We start from the raw sequence: 16,517 nt of genomic DNA, 5'->3' as shown, positions 1-16,517 counted from the left end.
TAATCTGCTAAGAAAAAGAATAGTCTAGTATTTCACAGTTTTTTCTAGAATAAAATTCTAGTTATCTTAATTCCAATGTCTTCAGTTTGTCTTGTCCAGAACATTACCCCAGTCCCCTGCCCTGACCATATCTATGTTCCTGCCCACTTGATCTACGCCTGATTTTGAAGTCATTGGGTAATTGCTGAAGACAATTTTTTGTAAGGATTTATAGCTGGAACATAGCACATCTAGTACTTCAATGGATGCTACAATTCAGGTGGCTTCCTGTATTTCAAAATAAGAAAACTGTACCTGGAAGTTTCTACTGACATTTCTGAAACGTTTAGGACTCTGATATTTTACATGGGAGAATGTCTGCAGCTTTTACCTTTGTACATCTGTTCTAGCAGCCTCTTACTGATACTTAGCTAGTTACATACTATAAGGCTTCTGACTTGTTTGCAGTATAATAAATATTCCCACATTTTTAACTTTGGGGTATTTGTCTGCCTCTTAAAAATTGGCAAATCAGTTTTAATGGGTAAAGACATTAAGGAGAAAGTGTATGATAGTACTATGTTAAAACAGTTTTTATCTTTGCCATGAAGGTTTTTCATCTGGATTAGATACAGTTGGAATTGAAGCAAAATTACAAGGTAAGTGGCTTCTTAGCTATTTTCAGTAAAATGCTACAATTTAGGGCAGGTTCACCCATGTTTATTATCTATATCCATTAATTTCAATAGATCCATTTTCAAAACCAATGTATTTCACTGTGTTATTAATTTTATTTTGTTATTAATATTTTTGAAATACTATAGATACATTTTAACTGGTAGAAACATTTTTCTTGTGTAGAGGAAAACCATTAAATGCCTTTACCCACCTCATTTCCATATACGTGCTCAGAAATGCTCACCTCATTTCCATAAACATGCTCAGAACACTTTAATTTTGATTGCTTGTCATTCTTCCTAATTTTCCTTTCATTGATCTCACTTGCTTTCATTAATTTATGTTACTATACTTTCAGAAAAGTTCTTTTCAGAAAATGTCATCTTCCATTCATAAATTTAGCCTTGAAAACAAAGGATATAAAATTTAAACTTCTTTGCCTTGTCCAGAAACAATTTAAAATTGCATGGGTTTAAGTGGCTTTTATTGCTAAGACTTGAATAAAATGCAGTTATTAACGTTTGTTTTTTTTTTAAATACTGCATTTTAGCTATTTGTAATTCATTAGAAATAGAGCTGACAAAATAGTTTGGGAATTGGTGTCTATTAACTTTAAATACAGAAATAGCATACAACTCTTCAGGTGGTTTTGTTTTGTTAATTTATTTTAATGTAAGTTTTCTGGTACTTTAAATGTTGGTATATTTATAAAAGAGTACTTGCTTTCTAGTTCTGTAAAACTACAAGTACAATTTTCTTTCTTTGGTGAAAGTCCTCATATCCATCCAGACCATTTGGAGCTAAAATATCTGGAGGAGGGTCTGGTCCATGAAAACATGGACAGATAAAATGCCTAGAAATTTGTAGAGCTTGTACTTGGAGTCCACTTACACATTTTTTACATAATTGTGTAGGAAATATTTGTGATTGATTTTGGGCTTGGTGGAATGAGGCTGTTCATTGTGGAAGGGTTTCAAGGGCCTTCAGGAGCACAGTATATTTGCCACCGCTTGAAATCCCCAAATGTGAGAGATGTTGACTTTCACTTGAAGACAATGAAAATAGGAGTACTTATCAGTAGGAGAATTCACCTCTTCCAGTAGTTTTCTATTTTTTCCTGTCTTTTACATCAGGACCTTTCTGTTCTTGCCATGTAGGTTGAAAGGAATAGAGGGAATGAAGCGTGATACTACCTAAATAAGCCTTAATGGGAGAAGGCATGGTTTAAAATGTACAGATAGTGCTAGAAGAATTCAATTACTGCTTTTTCTGTGTGGATTATATTTTCTTGAAGTTCTGATGTTAAAACTAGTTCCTCTTGCCTGCAATATGAAATATTTTGTAGAAATGAGTATAATGTTTTCATATATTTCATGTGTAAAGTGAATGATTTCAGGTTGCTAGGGGAACTATCTCTTTGAATGATGTTCTGACTTTTCAATTCTGAATATTGCCTTGGTCTTGAGAAAGAGAGAACAAAAGCACTTTGGTCATTCCTATGCAGATACCTGACACAATGGGTTTAGTGAAATAAATACAAATGAAACCGATACAGTACAAAAATTGCTAATGAAGGATTCATGAATATTTGTGTGTATTTGAAATTTGAACCATTTAGCTGTTAACTCTCTAGCAGAAGTCTCTTATATAAGTGCTTGTGGGCTCTCTGATCTGTCAAACTTGAATATGGCAACCTACAGTTCAGCATCTAGTTTCTTTTCCTTTGCAAATTTTGCCTTAGTGAAAAAGAGTTGGCTTGTCCTGTATCAATTATCTTTGAGTGAGTTTCCCCAGAGAGAAGTTAACCACCAGCTTTAATAGAAGGATTCCAAAACCTTTGCTTGAGTTCAGTGGAATTACTTGGATATACCTTCATACAATTTGATGATGATGTTTCTGGTGTGTACATGGATAAGGTATTTTTAGTACATGCAGAAAACATTTTTCAAATTTTTGACAGAACTGTGTCTGAAGAACTTAAATGATTTATCATCTTTTGATTTGATCAGGATGGATGAAGCAAATAATTTCAAACCAACAGGTAACACTTGTTTCAAATAAACTAATTTCAGAAATGATGTAGAGATAGTAGTGAACTACGAAGGATCTCAACTACCCTTGTGCACCATTAATAATAGTACATAAATGTCGTAGAGGGTAAAATCTGAAGGATTGTTTGAGTAGAATATATGGATAAGTTTCTTGACCAAGTCATAGATGTACATTCTTTTAATCTTGTTTCATGAATAGATCTTCTCTTGTTGCTGAAAATTTGTTGCAGATGAGAAGATTGCAGGACACTGTGACAACATAATTGGTTGTGGCACAGTGCAATGAAGGACAGGTTTTACCAATACCTGCTCTTCTCTACAGTCCTCTGCTAGAGGTGTTTGGCTTCTTAGTAACCACAGTTCGCTGCCTGGTGTGTTAGTGGGACTTAATCTCCATTGGAGAGAACTGCCACTGGCACATGGCTCTTTCTGCCACTCTGTGATCGGGTCAGTAATGTCCATCACACAGCTGGGGGCAATAACATACTGAGTAGTGGGAGGAAATCTCACAGAGGCCTGTAATAAGAAAATTAATTTAATTTGGAGGCTTAAAAAGCTCTAAGCCACTGAAATATACTTGACATATTTATTTTTTAAAGGTATATTCTTGTTTTACAGACACTGGAAGATTAATGGCGTGGTATTACATTGCATTCAATACAGTGAAGCAATTTTTCACAATTAAGGGAACTGAGACACTAAATGAATTGGTAATTTGTTTTTTTTTTTTTAATCACATATGTTCAATTGTTTTTAAAGTCTAAGAAAAGAAGTGTAAGGTATTTATTTTAAAGAGCTCAGGCTTTCTTTGTATAAAGTTTTAGAGAAGACATATAATTAAATTCTATATGGAGTATTTTTGAGGCTTTGTACTTCGAGATCTTTTGATTTCCAACTCTTTCTCCCCTCAGTAACCTTACTTATGAAAATGCAAAGTTGCTGAAGCTGTTCTGTTTATATATTAAAAGCCTTCATGTTTTCTGCTTTACTAAGGTTTTTTTTTTGCAAAAACCAGCTGCATCAAGAGCATGTTTTACTTTTTAAGGGAATTGTCTTTCTGTTTTAGGCAACTTTCCTCTTTCAGGTAACAGGTTGTTATCTGAATTACAAGACATTTTGTTTTCAAACAAATACCGTGGTAAAACAGATTTGCTGTGAAAAATCGAATGCTTGTTCTCCTGTGACTATCTTTGTTATTAAAGTGTGAAGAAAGCAAGGTGAAATACATAACAGAAAAAGTTGTTTGTATTTGCCTTGTATAAAGTGTTAGCAATGTGTGTGGTTGATTTTAAAAAACCTCAACTGAAATAGTAATCTAAAAGCTGAAAGAAAAATTTTCCCCTTTCATTAATAGCCTTTATAGGAAGAAGAAAGTTGGTCAGCATTAAAAAGAACTGATGGATTGTGTCTTCATGGTTATACTGTTGAGGCAATAAATTTTTTTCAGGTGTTTTTAAAAAAAGTTAGAAGAAGTGATAGAAAAAATGGCGAATTAAAACAATTACTAAAAAACTTTAATTACTACAGATTACAATGATCTCCAGCTGCACAGAATTTGTGGATGTGAAGTTAAGAACGAATGAAAAGAAAATATTGAACACTTTGAATAAAGACAAAGACAAAATAACTATCAGGTATTTTAAAAATACATTGAAAATTGAAAATACTTTTTTAACAATAAATAAGATGAATTGTAGAAAATATGTATGTTTTCATGCATAGGTTTCCAATGGAGGGGAAGATAAAAACAAGAGAAATGAAAGTAAACTGGTAAATATTATATTGCCTTTTTATTTTTTTATTGGAGAGCTGCGATTTTATAGCTGTTGAAGTCCCTGGTAAATTTTTTGTCATTTTGCAGAGGTCCAGATCTTGTATTTTGTTGTTTCTATTCTGAATTTCCTTTTTTACCCCATTAAAAACTTTTATGTTTTTCTTTGTTTACAAACTCATTCTTTTTCCAGTCTCATTCAGGCTCAGCTGGGATGTATTCCTATTCAAGACTTCACTCTGACACAAGATACTGGCAGAATATTTAGAAATGGCTTGAGAGTTACTAGATGTATGGTAAAATTTAATTCTTTTTTTTTTGGTACATACCCTAATAAGCTACATTTTAGTTTATTAACATAAGTCAATCTTCTTTTTACAGGGCTCTCTGACTTTCTGTCATCATCTAAGAACAACTTCTCTGCTTTGTTAAACTCCTTGATTTTAGCAAAGTGTTTCAGGTGTAGACTCTGGGAAAATTCACTTCATGTGTCTAAACAATTGGAAAAAATTGGTAGGTACTAATTAGAAGTTATATAAGTGTAATCTTGACAGAGAATCAAAAATCATAATTAGCCTGCTGATTTCTGTGGTATCTACGTTCATAATTGAATTAGTCTGCTAATTACTTATTTGCCACAATTGAGTACCAGAGTTGTCAAAAGAATCTGCCATAACAAAAGCAAGCTGTTTAGTAATTTCTTAAGGCTTTCAAAATATTTCAGAATTGTTCTTATTCCTTAGTGTTCCTTTCAGTATCCCAGACGTATTCCACATTGATGTAATTGCATGTCCCTCACTAGGCTATGCCTTCCTTTCCAGGCATCTGTTGCTGTAGGTTTTCTTACCTGTATGCATTAAAACCTTTTAATTCACATTGAAAAGGATAGGAATCATGAAATAGAAATCAATTTATTATGCATGAGGTTCTTATACACATGATGATCAAAAGTTTATAATGATCCTCCTTTCACTGTATCCTGATATTGAATGAACTTCTAGCTGGAAGTACAGGCTTATCATAATTATTTGAAAAGGAGTTCAGAAATTTTTGAGTCCTCTGTTTTATAAAAATGTAGTCGTACTTTTTTTGAGGTAGTAGTGTATCTTCCTGCTTTGATGTCTGGTCTTATCATACCTTCATGCTTTCAAAATTCACTGCAGCATTCTCTGTATTTCTTCTTTAGAGACACATCAGCTCTGCACTGAACAGTGTAGTACAAAGATCTGTAAATTAGAGAATGGCTAAACCCAGAGGTCCATCGGGTACAGTACCTTACAGCCTTGCCTGCTCTAGGGCAGAGGCTGTAATGCTTCATTCATGTGAATTCAAAGCAAGGGCAGGGCTTGTTAGCCTCTGCACAGCACAGTGCATAGTGCTGGGAACACATTTCCACTATCCCACACCTGTGGCAATGTCAACACAATCATCTGAGGAATCTGCCTCATGTTCAGCACTTCTGTGGAGTGAGGCTGAGTGGGATAAATATGGCACTTGCAGTGTAGACAAATCCTTCCCTGTACACTATATTCAGTAGAATAAAGTCACATTTAGTTTTTTAATAAGAGGTGTATATACAAACATCTCTGTCCAATTTTCCTTTTCTTGGGTACTTTTTTTATGCTGTCATAGCTTTTGTAGCATATGTTACAAAGAACTGCTATCTTCCAAAGTGTCATTTGTTCCCCTCACAAGCTTCTTTTGAACATTCTTCTGACAGTTCACTCTTTTCCTGAATCAAACACTGAATTGATGCCTGTAGTTTGACGTGATTTATAACCTCTGCCTATGGCTGCTAATCTTCTTCTGTTTCTTTCTGAAGTTAAATGAATAAAGTTCCTAGAAATCTGCTGATACCATGTAGCATATTCAGAAATCCTTAATTTTGAAACTCTTAGCTCAATGTGCTATTTTCGAACCTTTAAAATGCCTTATTAGTTAGTATTTCCAGTATAAGAGTTACTGTTCTTTGACTGACAATTGGCCTTACTGAGACTGATATTTCAGTTGAATTCTTACTGCATTTCTACAACTCTTGCCCAGTAATGATACTCCCTCTTGTTGCTGAATGGCAGGTTTGATTTCTGTTTGCTTGTTCTGACAGACAGGATAATGATTAGTTGTGATACAGGATTTATGACATTTACTATTTGTTCAATTTTATTTCCACCCCCATTTTTTTTGCTCAGAAGTATAGATGAAAATAAAGAGAAAAAGTTTTACTTATATCTGGTATTCTCTTCACTGGCAGAAATCCTTCTACCATTTTAGAAATTAGGATAAAATAGTTAATCTTGAGCTTCAGTTATAAAGAAACAGGGCAGCAGCTCTAGCAGCAGAAGTAATATGTGAGAGTTTTCAGTATTCAGGCAGCAGAGCTTCTGCAAAGGAGCAGGAAGATGGTAAAAGATGTTTTCCCTAAGTTAGACCCAAAAGATGTTTAAATACACATAAAAAGACAAAAGGTCTTCTGTTTCTCTAAATTATTAAATTCTTGAGCTAAGTCTTTTATTATAAGATTACTGTAATGTCTTCCAAGAAGCAACCTAAAAGTATCTAAAGAGGTTGCCCACTTAATTTTCAGATTTCTTACACTGTTTAGCAGAACTGTGTGAGAAGGATCCAAATACTCATTCTAAGTATTTGGTACTATTTTTTACCTACAGTCATTGCAGTTATTATAAAAGGCTGCAATGCTAGGTGAGTTAAATACCTTTCATATGCTGTGATAACTCTAAATCTCACTGGAAGTACTGTGAATCATGAAGAGAAGCGTATGTGGAATTCTCTGCTTTTGTGGCTTACATGTCATGGGAAAGTTTTTTGCTAACTCTGGAATGACTTGTAGAAGATTATAATAAATACTTCTTTTTCAGTGAATTTTATTATTAACTTGCTCAAAAACATTGAAGTCTTTATGATTTAAACATAATTAAATAATTTCTTGAATAGGAAAAAAATTCTGAGACAAAGAATACTGCACAGCATGCTTTTTTATCATATATATACAGGACACATTTCTTGACTCCTGCAGAAAGTGATCTAAAATCTGTTCTACTGTAGAAAATGCAAAAGTTGTCATAATTGAAATATTGTGTATTTTCATGTTTGGTTTGTATTGCATTTCTTTTTCTTTTTACTAATGGAGAAATTAATTAATACTGAAATACTTAAATGAAAATGAATTTAGTGATTTGCTGGGCAGAAAGCTGCATCAAATGTAACATAATTATTTATGCTTTGGATTTTGTAATGCAGCTGTTAGAATAATTTGAGGTTATTCATTGTCCTTTAACAGCATAAAACTTGTATACATGTTTTTTACAGGTGTATCATTGTCAAATGCTATGGTAAATGCTGGGCTGACATCATTTAAAAAAATTGAAGACATAAATGCAAGGGAGCTTGAATTGGTAACTTATTATTTTGTACATAGATAAATATGATAGGGAAAATGCTGAGGATTAGTACTGTTACCAGTAAAAGCAGTATAGTTATTATATATTTGCTGTATGATTATAGCAAAATTTAGATGTTTAGGTGATTTTTTTCATTTTAACTAGTAGAATTAAAAAACTGTGTAGCTACTGCTAGTTTTCCTTGAAAATGTGTATGATGTTTTGTTGTAGCAAATTTAATGCGAATTATGATTTCACTGATTTGGCTGGCTGTGGAAAGCAGATGCTTAAATATGTAGAGTTTCATCATTGACATGGTTTGAAACAAAGGACAATATGCACTTCTCCAGTAGGAGTGTTGGAAAACTATAAAAGGGAATATGTATTTACAGTTTCTCTTAGTGTATCTTAGTTATGAAAATCCCAAACTTCCATTTTTGCAATTTTGAGAGAGGAGTAGAATAAAAATCTTTTTTATCATCTGTAAAGCACTTCTTATTTTAGGAAAGGTAAGTGTTACCCTAGGACTGATTCTGTGGCTTTTGGCTTCTTTTCTGTGGAAACTCTTCTTTCTAGCGTTCTGGAAGATATAACAGACTTCTAAGTCTTACTTGGGTTTTTCTGTTTTGACTTTGGAAATTTGATTTCTCATTTCTGGCTCCTTTTGTGTTTTTCCTTGTCATTTGTTCTGTTTTAGTTAAAGCTTATACAGCATAGAAGAGTCATTTAATATAAAACCTGAGTAGTCATTGGTAGTGGATTGGCTGTTTACTGAACAGAAGCAGTAGCAACATGTAAAAGTGTTGGAATTTTCTTTTGGTAATGTTGCTATTCTAGGCATCAGTGACAGTAGAGAACCAAGAGAAAGGGGCTTTTGTTGCTAACATCATTACTCAGGTGACTTTGATTCCTTGGATTTACATCTTTGCAGATCTTAAACAGACATCCTCCTTTTGGAAACCAGATAAAGGAGTCTGTTTTGCATCTTCCAAAGTATGAACTTGAAATTGAACAGGTACATTCTTTTATATTTATTTTATGTTTTTGTGCTGGTATTATTAAATGAAAAAGCAAGTACTTACTTAAAGCAATTCTGAGTCTTCACGGATAGAAGATCACACAATATTGTGACCTCCTTCCAGCTTAGCAGATAGAATGAAACTTCTAAATCTCAAAGGAGAGCCTTGGAACAGACATTCCCCATTATATATTGGCCTATCTCGTTGATAGCATTTTATGTTACAGATGTATACTAGTATATTCACATTCTAGCATTATATGTGAGTCTGAGACATCTTTTCTATCTTTAATTTAAACAAACCCTAGAGATAGCAAAACATCCAAATACAGCTTACTGAAATGGTATTAATGCATGTTTATTTTCTACAGCATGCTTAGGAATATAGGGAAACAGTAAATTATTACATTAACCTAGTTGGTGCCCTTTCAAAGGACGGGTAAAATTCTATGTGTAATCAAGAGCTTTGAGGTTCTGATTTGCATTTTGTCTTTATATGGATGCCAAAGACACTCTAGCTTTCTAATATCAAAATTTGAAAAGTAACCCTAAAGCTGGTAGACATGAAGACACATTTGAAGTTAAAAGCTCAATAGATGTGTGAAATTCTATTGGTATAACAATTCGTTCTAATTTACTTTTCATTTGACATAATACCAGATGAGTATTACTCAATACTCAATTCTCAGAATGGAGATTTAACAGTTATAAATATATTCTAGAGGAATATTGTGATGCCAAAATATAACTTCTATATAACAAGTCTTATTCTTCCACATTTCTCCTTGCATTTGTCCTGGATTCTCAGTACTGAATCAAACTTAGGATATTCAGCTTATGGCCAAGCTAGTACTGAAAATCAGTGTCTCAGAAGAACAAATAAAATTGTACCACAAATTCAAATTGCTTGAGTTGAATTTTTGTGCTTGTATCAACAGATAGAAATTTATGGAAGGGCATATATTTTACTTTGCATACTTTAGCAGTTATGTATTATTCTGTATTATTTTCCCCAGCTTCCCAAGTACAGTGACACATCGGCTGAAATCTTAGTAACTGTCAAATTAACAAACTATGAGCAGCTCCAGACAAAGAGAACAGCGCCAGACTTTCACTATGTTTCGTTGGTCATAGGAGATGCTGACAACCAAGTCATTTTTAATCAGAAAATTATGTACGTATGATCAGGGTTCTTTGACTTACATAGTTTTATGGTGCTGGCTTTTCATCTGTTCTGTGACTTGCAGATTTTAAATACTTCCCACTGATGCCTAATGTACTATTATATATACTAATAGATGTACTATTAGGCATCAGTGTCATTTAAAAATGCTACACAAGATTCAGAAACCCCCAAAACATGCCAGTGTGCTTGTCAGCGAAGAGAGCACGTGTAAATAACTGTTCAACATCAATGTCATATTATGGAAAAGTCATAATAATTTTCCCATAAATAGAAAACAAGTAAAATACCTATTAAAAGGATAGATAAACCAGTTGTTACTTACTCCTGTTAGCTATTATTTCTTCATTTATTTTTTTTTTTCCCTCAGAGATGGATTTTAATTCTCCAGTTGGTTAAGAGATGCTTGGAACAAATGAGAAAAGAGAAACAAAATCTTTTCTAACTGCTTGACATTTATGAGAATTCTGGCTGAAATCTGGCATTTTTGGCAAAATTGAAACTGATCTGCAGGATCCTGGCCCTCTTATGGCCATAAATCATACATCATTGAAAAGTTCTTCTTGGCCAATTATCAAGCAAAACTAAAGAACTTAGGACCAAATACAGGCTGTTTCACTTGGTTACAGGTACCATAGTGTGCAGTCATGTTTTCATTGTCCTTGTCTAACAACTTTGCTGATGCATTACAGGGATTCTGTGCTCCTGAAAACTGGAAATTGGATGAAGAAAATTGAAGTTAAAAGAGCTCTTAAATCAGAAGATATCAGTATAAATTTAATTAGTTCTGATTATGGTAGGTTAAGGTATTCTTTGAATTAAAAAACAATATGCATAAGATTTTGGAACAAATTAGGAACAAATTACTAAAACACTTTCTATTAAGCCAAAGTATAATAAAGTGAGCTGGTCTCGAAACAAACCTCAATAATGTGTATTTTGCTGGGTTGCATACTACCTCTCACAATTACTTATCTGTTTCTTTATTTTACTATCACATTAAGGAATTGGGAAGCATCAAACTGTTACTAGGAGACAGTGTTTGTTCTGTTGATACAGACTGGGATTTTCTTTTGTCCTTCTCTGTCAAGTGAGTTAACTGTCAGTAGGGATACCCTATCAGCCTGACAGGTTATTTAGCCTGAGCAGGGCTGTCTTTGTGAATGGTTAGGTTTTGTTGTAGTAAAGAGGTGTTGGATATGGTTCATCTCCACTTTGGTAACTAATTTTGTTTTTCTTCTAGTGACTATGTCTTTAATCCTAAAAAATGTTTGGGGTTTTTAATCTCAAACCTAAATAATCTGGTCATACAAGAGTGTGTTTTAAGCGCAAATGATCTTTAAAAATTTCCATGATCTTTGAGTAACATTTACTTGCCTAAACACTTTAGAAAACTGCAGATAATTGTAGTATAGAAACAGTTTAAAGCAATTTTAATATTTTTGCCTTTTTATTTTCCAAGTTGGCCTTGATATACAGCGAGCATATACAGCCTTCTACTTAGCACCAAAACCAGAGGGACGTAAGGTGGTTACAAATCAAAAATTGAAAGCTGAATCTACACTTGATATATGTTATGGCTCACCCCAAAGCTTGCCAACAGCAAAAGTAGATACAGGTAAATGGTCAGATCACAGTATCTGGTTAATATTAAAGTCAACAGAAAATTGAATTTTGCATTCACTAGGGAACTAGATCTTTATTTATCCCTGCTGTTTCTTTCTCAAAGGTAATAAAAATACAACTCTGCTGCTTCTACTTGTAAAGTACTACACTGCAATTCTTTGATGATTTTGAAAGTAAGAAAAATCATGGGTGTTTGGTATTCAATATTACTGGTTGAATTTCTGTATTATATTTGTCTAGGAGGCAGATCTAAACAGGAGATTGCTTACAAGAAATATGGAAACAGAGAATGCAACCACCGCTGTAAAAATAAAGATGTGTGTGGGCATGATTGCTGTGAGTTTCATTAAATCTACTACTTCTGATACTTTTAGAGAAATGTAATTTAGAACAGCTCACATCATACCAATGGCTATGTTAACAGAAACAATAGAAGCAAGAGAATGGGGCCTGAGGTGTCATGATGCAGTCATAAAGGCAATTACAAGTAGCTTTGGTATTAGCACTTTTATAGGCACTACAATGATTAATAATACCTTTCATACTTAGCATATGATTTTTAAAAATGTCAGACTTGTTATACTTTTATATAAATACTATGTTAGATCTTGTAGTTAGCTAAATCTTTTAGAATCTTTCAACAGAAGATATAAAGCTTAGTGGCAAAGTTTTTCAAAGTAATTTGGAAATAATTAGGATTTATCCCTTATAACTAATCTAAAGATTATTTTGCTTCATTTTCGCAGGTAAAACTGGAGTACCTCCAAAGTCACAGATGAATGGAGACACAAATTTTTCTTTGTACCTAGCTGATTTAAGGAGCAGGAACTCAGTTTCATCTATACCCCCAGTAAAACGTCTAAAGGTTCACTTGAATGCAGTCAGCCATTTCATAGGTTTATTTTAATCTGTTACATATTTGTAGACATTATTTGCAGAGAGAATTTTATCACTGAATATGAACATTCAAGTTTGACTTTTCTGTGTGGAGTGCAAAAAGTAAAGAAGTACAAAGGTCCAGGAATCTTTGAGAGGTTCTACTGTTCTTTGGAGCATTTCCATTGGTCCACTTCTGTGCACATCCTCTATATTTTTGCTTTTAAAGCATTTGATAGGTGTGGTTGGTGAGGTTCAGAGGCATTGTTGGAAGGTACTGCACTGTGACTTGGTTTGGCAAAATATGACCTGAATGAAACAAATTGTGTTATTTATGAGTCATGCTACTAAGAGTCCTTTTTTCACTGTCAAGTAGATCCACTTGTTTATAAGAAAACCATCCCTATTAGTTTTAAACTTCTGAAACATTTCATAGCTTGCACTTCATTCCTCTGAATGTAGTGTTAAACTAGGTCTTTCTGCAGTAAGAATGACATTTGAGGTATTGGAAGGATTTATTTCCACCTCAAAGTTTTGTTTGCTTGTTTGTTTGCAGTAGAGGATTATTTAGCCTACAGCTAAGACAGATGAGAGTCAACCAGTGTGGAATTGCCAGGGTGCTTGGATACCTCCACTAGAAGCACATAATTCAAACCTTTTTAATTGAGTGCATTAGATAGACAGAGATCAGAAAGGTTTTATGACTTGTAAATATTATGCAAACTTACAATATTAATGATATTAGTAAGCTTGTTATAAACATAATAAGAACTAATTTTTTTTATCTTATGAGTTAAGATATATTGCTTCCTTTAGATGCAGATGTTAAGTCAAGCTGAAAATGTGGATCTCAAACAATTTGTATTTACACCTAAGTCTTTATTGCCAGCCTTGCCAAGGTACTACTAAGAATTGTTTTGTGAATAAAATTATTTTGCAACTTTCTGCAACTGTTTTACAAACATGTCACTGATTTTTTTTTTTTACTAGGTCTAGCAATAAACTGTCATCTTCATCACCTTCAGTGGATCAGGCAGATAATATTAATACTTTAGAAGTAGCTCAGCAACAACTGCAATCCTGGAATTGTGGAAAGAGTAATTAAGTTATTGCTAATATTTAAAATTACAGTGTTCACTGGTTTGGTCTTTATATTAATACTTCGTATTTTTCTGCTACAGATAAAAGCAGATACGGCTTTTCAGATGCTTTGAATGTGGACTTTGAACTGAGAAATGACATTTGGGATGATATTGATGATGATAAATTGGTATTTGCCAGTAATTTTGTCAATAGAGAATTAGGTAAGGTTATTCCAACAAACTTTTTTCTTTCCTACAAATTATTCTTCTGGCTATTACTTGAGAATAAATTATTATAGTATACAATGAATAGAACGACCTGAAATTTGTGGTTAATTGACTAGACTGACAGGTTTATTATTCTACCTTGAATGTCACATATATTGTGACAAATCCAATACAGAAGGAAGAGTTGAAAAACTCACAATTAAAATGTTTTGATGGCCTGCAACTGCATAATCATTGTTGCATAATGTATACTGACTGTATATCTCTGCTTATTTTTATATTAGCCCAAAGCCCAAAGAAGAAATATTTGAAGTGTTAAGACACTCATAATTTTCAAAGTGTTATTTATCATAACATTGGAAATATTTAGAAGGAGTTATGGCTACTTCTCAACCCTCTTTTTAAAACTTTCATTCTTTCACAGAACATGGAAATACCTGCCTTCAAAGTGCAGATGAATGTCAACCCCTCTGCCAGTATACAACAAGCAAAGGCACAAATAACATTTCAAAAGTGTAAGACTTAGATAATTTACTACTGTTTTATTCAGTTTAAAATATTGTCTGTATTTCACATGTATCTGTGTAATTAAATATGTAGAAGGTTGTTCACTCATAAAAGTGAGTGAAATTTCATGTTTAAAAGATATGAATTATTGAATTATTTAAATTTGGTTTTTATTTAAGTGTGCAGGGAAATAAGTAGAAAATCCTGAACTGAACAGCAAATATTTTTTCCCTTCTATAAAAATACTGAAATTATTCAACTTGGTATTTTCAGTTCATGCACAGTACAAGATGAGACCAATAGTCAGAACTCAGATGTTTCTGTGGTCAACAGCACATCAAAAGTGAATTTCTCTGTACAGAATAGAAATTTAACTTTGGTGAGTAAAAATATATTGATATATGATTAGAATACTTATTGAGTAAATATATCTGCCATTTCTGACTTATGAATCAATTAGGATATCATGAATTTTGAATTGTCAAAATCATTCTGTGTTCAGTGGGATATTCCTGATACAAAAAAATAGGATATGAATTTACTTTATATAGCATGAGCTCAAAAGTATTTACTCAATTTGACTGTTATTCTGTCCAGTATATAGCTAGAATCATCACATGCTCAGTCCTTGTCAAACACTATAATATCAGTTAAATACCAGTACTACATTCTACAATAATCTGGGAGTTTCCGTTGGTTTAACCATATATACTTTCTTTTAAACTTTTGTGTTGCAGTTCAGTTTTCATGAAAAAACACATTCAAGTCCTTCTCAAGAGCAAAAAAATGTACAGAGTTCTTCCATCCCAGAAATAATCTCAGACTCTTCTAAATCCACTAGGAAAGAAGATTTTTTTATTTTCACAAAAGAACAGGAAAAAGAAGTAGATCCTAGGTAAGAAAAACTTACATATGTTTTTCTGTTTATTCGGTGTTCCAGTGCTTAGTTCTTCATGGAACATAGACTTTTAAGCAATGTGTTTTTTTCTAATATTCATTGCTAAAAAGTTCTGTTTTCACAATAATAATAGCAATTAATTTTTCTTAAGAGACATTACTTAAAATTATATTGCTTGTCTTGGTTTCTCTTGATTCTATACACTGTTCCTGATCCCATAGGTTTTGATGGGCTATACCTAATTTGTTTGTTTGCTTAATCTTCTTTAGATTTCTTCTTGATGATGAAACCAATGATGTCAGGCCCTTTCTTGGAATATTTGATGGTATTTTGTAAAACATGTAAACAAAATACATTGTAAGTGCTGGGGAAAGAATTACAGTCAATTTTACAGTGAAGGCTTCAGTCAAGAGAATGTGATTTCTTTTGTATACCTGTTTATTAATAGCTGGATTGCTGCATAGAATATATAATAAATTAGACACTAGTTTTGTTGTAGAATTTATAGAATATAAGAATAACTTCTTGTTTTACAAGTATTAAAAGTACTTTTTGTTTACCTTGCTGTTTTAAGGATTATAAAGAAAAATAGTGAAAGCTCTCAAAGGAGAATAGCTCATAGTTTGAGGGTGCTTTTATAGATAAGAGAAAATCCCACTGGAGAAAGTAAAGTATTCAGTGTTTGTAGTAACATGTCCTGCTTCTCAAATAATCCTTAAGTGAATGAAAGACTATTTCCTTGGAAATTTTTTAATGTTTTTTTTGTTTTTCTTTCAGTTTCTCTAAAGCTGAATTTTTCATAGTGTTGATTCTATAAAATAATTAGATTTATAAATAGAAGTAATAGAATGATAGACTATCCTAGATTCTAGATATTCCTTTTGACAGTGCTATGAATGTGTTAATAAAAAAGTGCAACTTAAGCAGGTATGTTTCTAGATTCTCAGCAAACCAGTTATAAAATGTCTGTAAAAATACTCTAAAACTCTCTTGCCTGTTCAGTTTCATACCCAAGGTCATAAAATGAACATTCATGTGTCCTAATACAGATTTAGTCACCAGGCATTGGATTTGGATATCTTTTTGTAGCTTTAGTGTTTGAATAGTAGACCTTGCAAGTTCAGCAGTTAGTAGAATATATGATATTGTCAAAAATCCAAGAGAATGTTAATTTTTACTGTTAATTATTCAAAATGTGAGGAATTAAAATGTTACAATCACA

At 32.8% G+C, this 16,517-nt stretch overlaps 1 protein-coding gene across 7 annotated transcripts in view; it reads left to right on the top strand.

Moving 5' to 3' along the window:
* HFM1 (helicase for meiosis 1) overlaps nucleotides 1-16,517 on the top strand; it is a 37,400-nt gene extending 20,883 nt beyond the window's left edge. For 4 of the 7 annotated variants that reach the window (XM_072932730.1, XM_072932726.1, XM_072932731.1 and 1 more), the window contains 21 exons: nucleotides 591-638; nucleotides 2,618-2,698; nucleotides 3,327-3,418; nucleotides 4,236-4,342; nucleotides 4,431-4,478; nucleotides 4,673-4,770; nucleotides 4,861-4,992; nucleotides 7,807-7,892; nucleotides 8,809-8,892; nucleotides 9,912-10,069; nucleotides 10,771-10,874; nucleotides 11,541-11,696; nucleotides 11,945-12,040; nucleotides 12,451-12,569; nucleotides 13,397-13,479; nucleotides 13,571-13,677; nucleotides 13,762-13,884; nucleotides 14,315-14,405; nucleotides 14,671-14,776; nucleotides 15,135-15,292; nucleotides 15,565-16,517. In XM_072932730.1, coding sequence (XP_072788831.1) covers nucleotides 591-638; nucleotides 2,618-2,698; nucleotides 3,327-3,418; nucleotides 4,236-4,342; nucleotides 4,431-4,478; nucleotides 4,673-4,770; nucleotides 4,861-4,992; nucleotides 7,807-7,892; nucleotides 8,809-8,892; nucleotides 9,912-10,069; nucleotides 10,771-10,874; nucleotides 11,541-11,696; nucleotides 11,945-12,040; nucleotides 12,451-12,569; nucleotides 13,397-13,479; nucleotides 13,571-13,677; nucleotides 13,762-13,884; nucleotides 14,315-14,405; nucleotides 14,671-14,776; nucleotides 15,135-15,292; nucleotides 15,565-15,631 — 2,144 coding nt within the window. In that variant the 3' untranslated portion in view covers nucleotides 15,632-16,517. Of the gene's footprint in view, nucleotides 1-590; nucleotides 639-2,617; nucleotides 2,699-3,326; nucleotides 3,419-4,235; nucleotides 4,343-4,430; nucleotides 4,479-4,672; nucleotides 4,771-4,860; nucleotides 4,993-7,806; nucleotides 7,893-8,808; nucleotides 8,893-9,911; nucleotides 10,070-10,770; nucleotides 10,875-11,540; nucleotides 11,697-11,944; nucleotides 12,041-12,450; nucleotides 12,570-13,396; nucleotides 13,480-13,570; nucleotides 13,678-13,761; nucleotides 13,885-14,314; nucleotides 14,406-14,670; nucleotides 14,777-15,134; nucleotides 15,293-15,564 lie in introns of those variants that run through there. The other 3 variants (XM_072932728.1, XM_072932729.1, XR_012057120.1) reach the window with 3 other exon arrangements.

Source organism: Taeniopygia guttata, chromosome 8 (assembly GCF_048771995.1).
Source record: "Taeniopygia guttata chromosome 8, bTaeGut7.mat, whole genome shotgun sequence".
Lineage (NCBI taxonomy): Eukaryota > Metazoa > Chordata > Aves > Passeriformes > Estrildidae > Taeniopygia > Taeniopygia guttata.
Note: the sequence above shows the minus strand (reverse complement) of the source record. Positions and strands in the feature narration are given on the sequence as shown.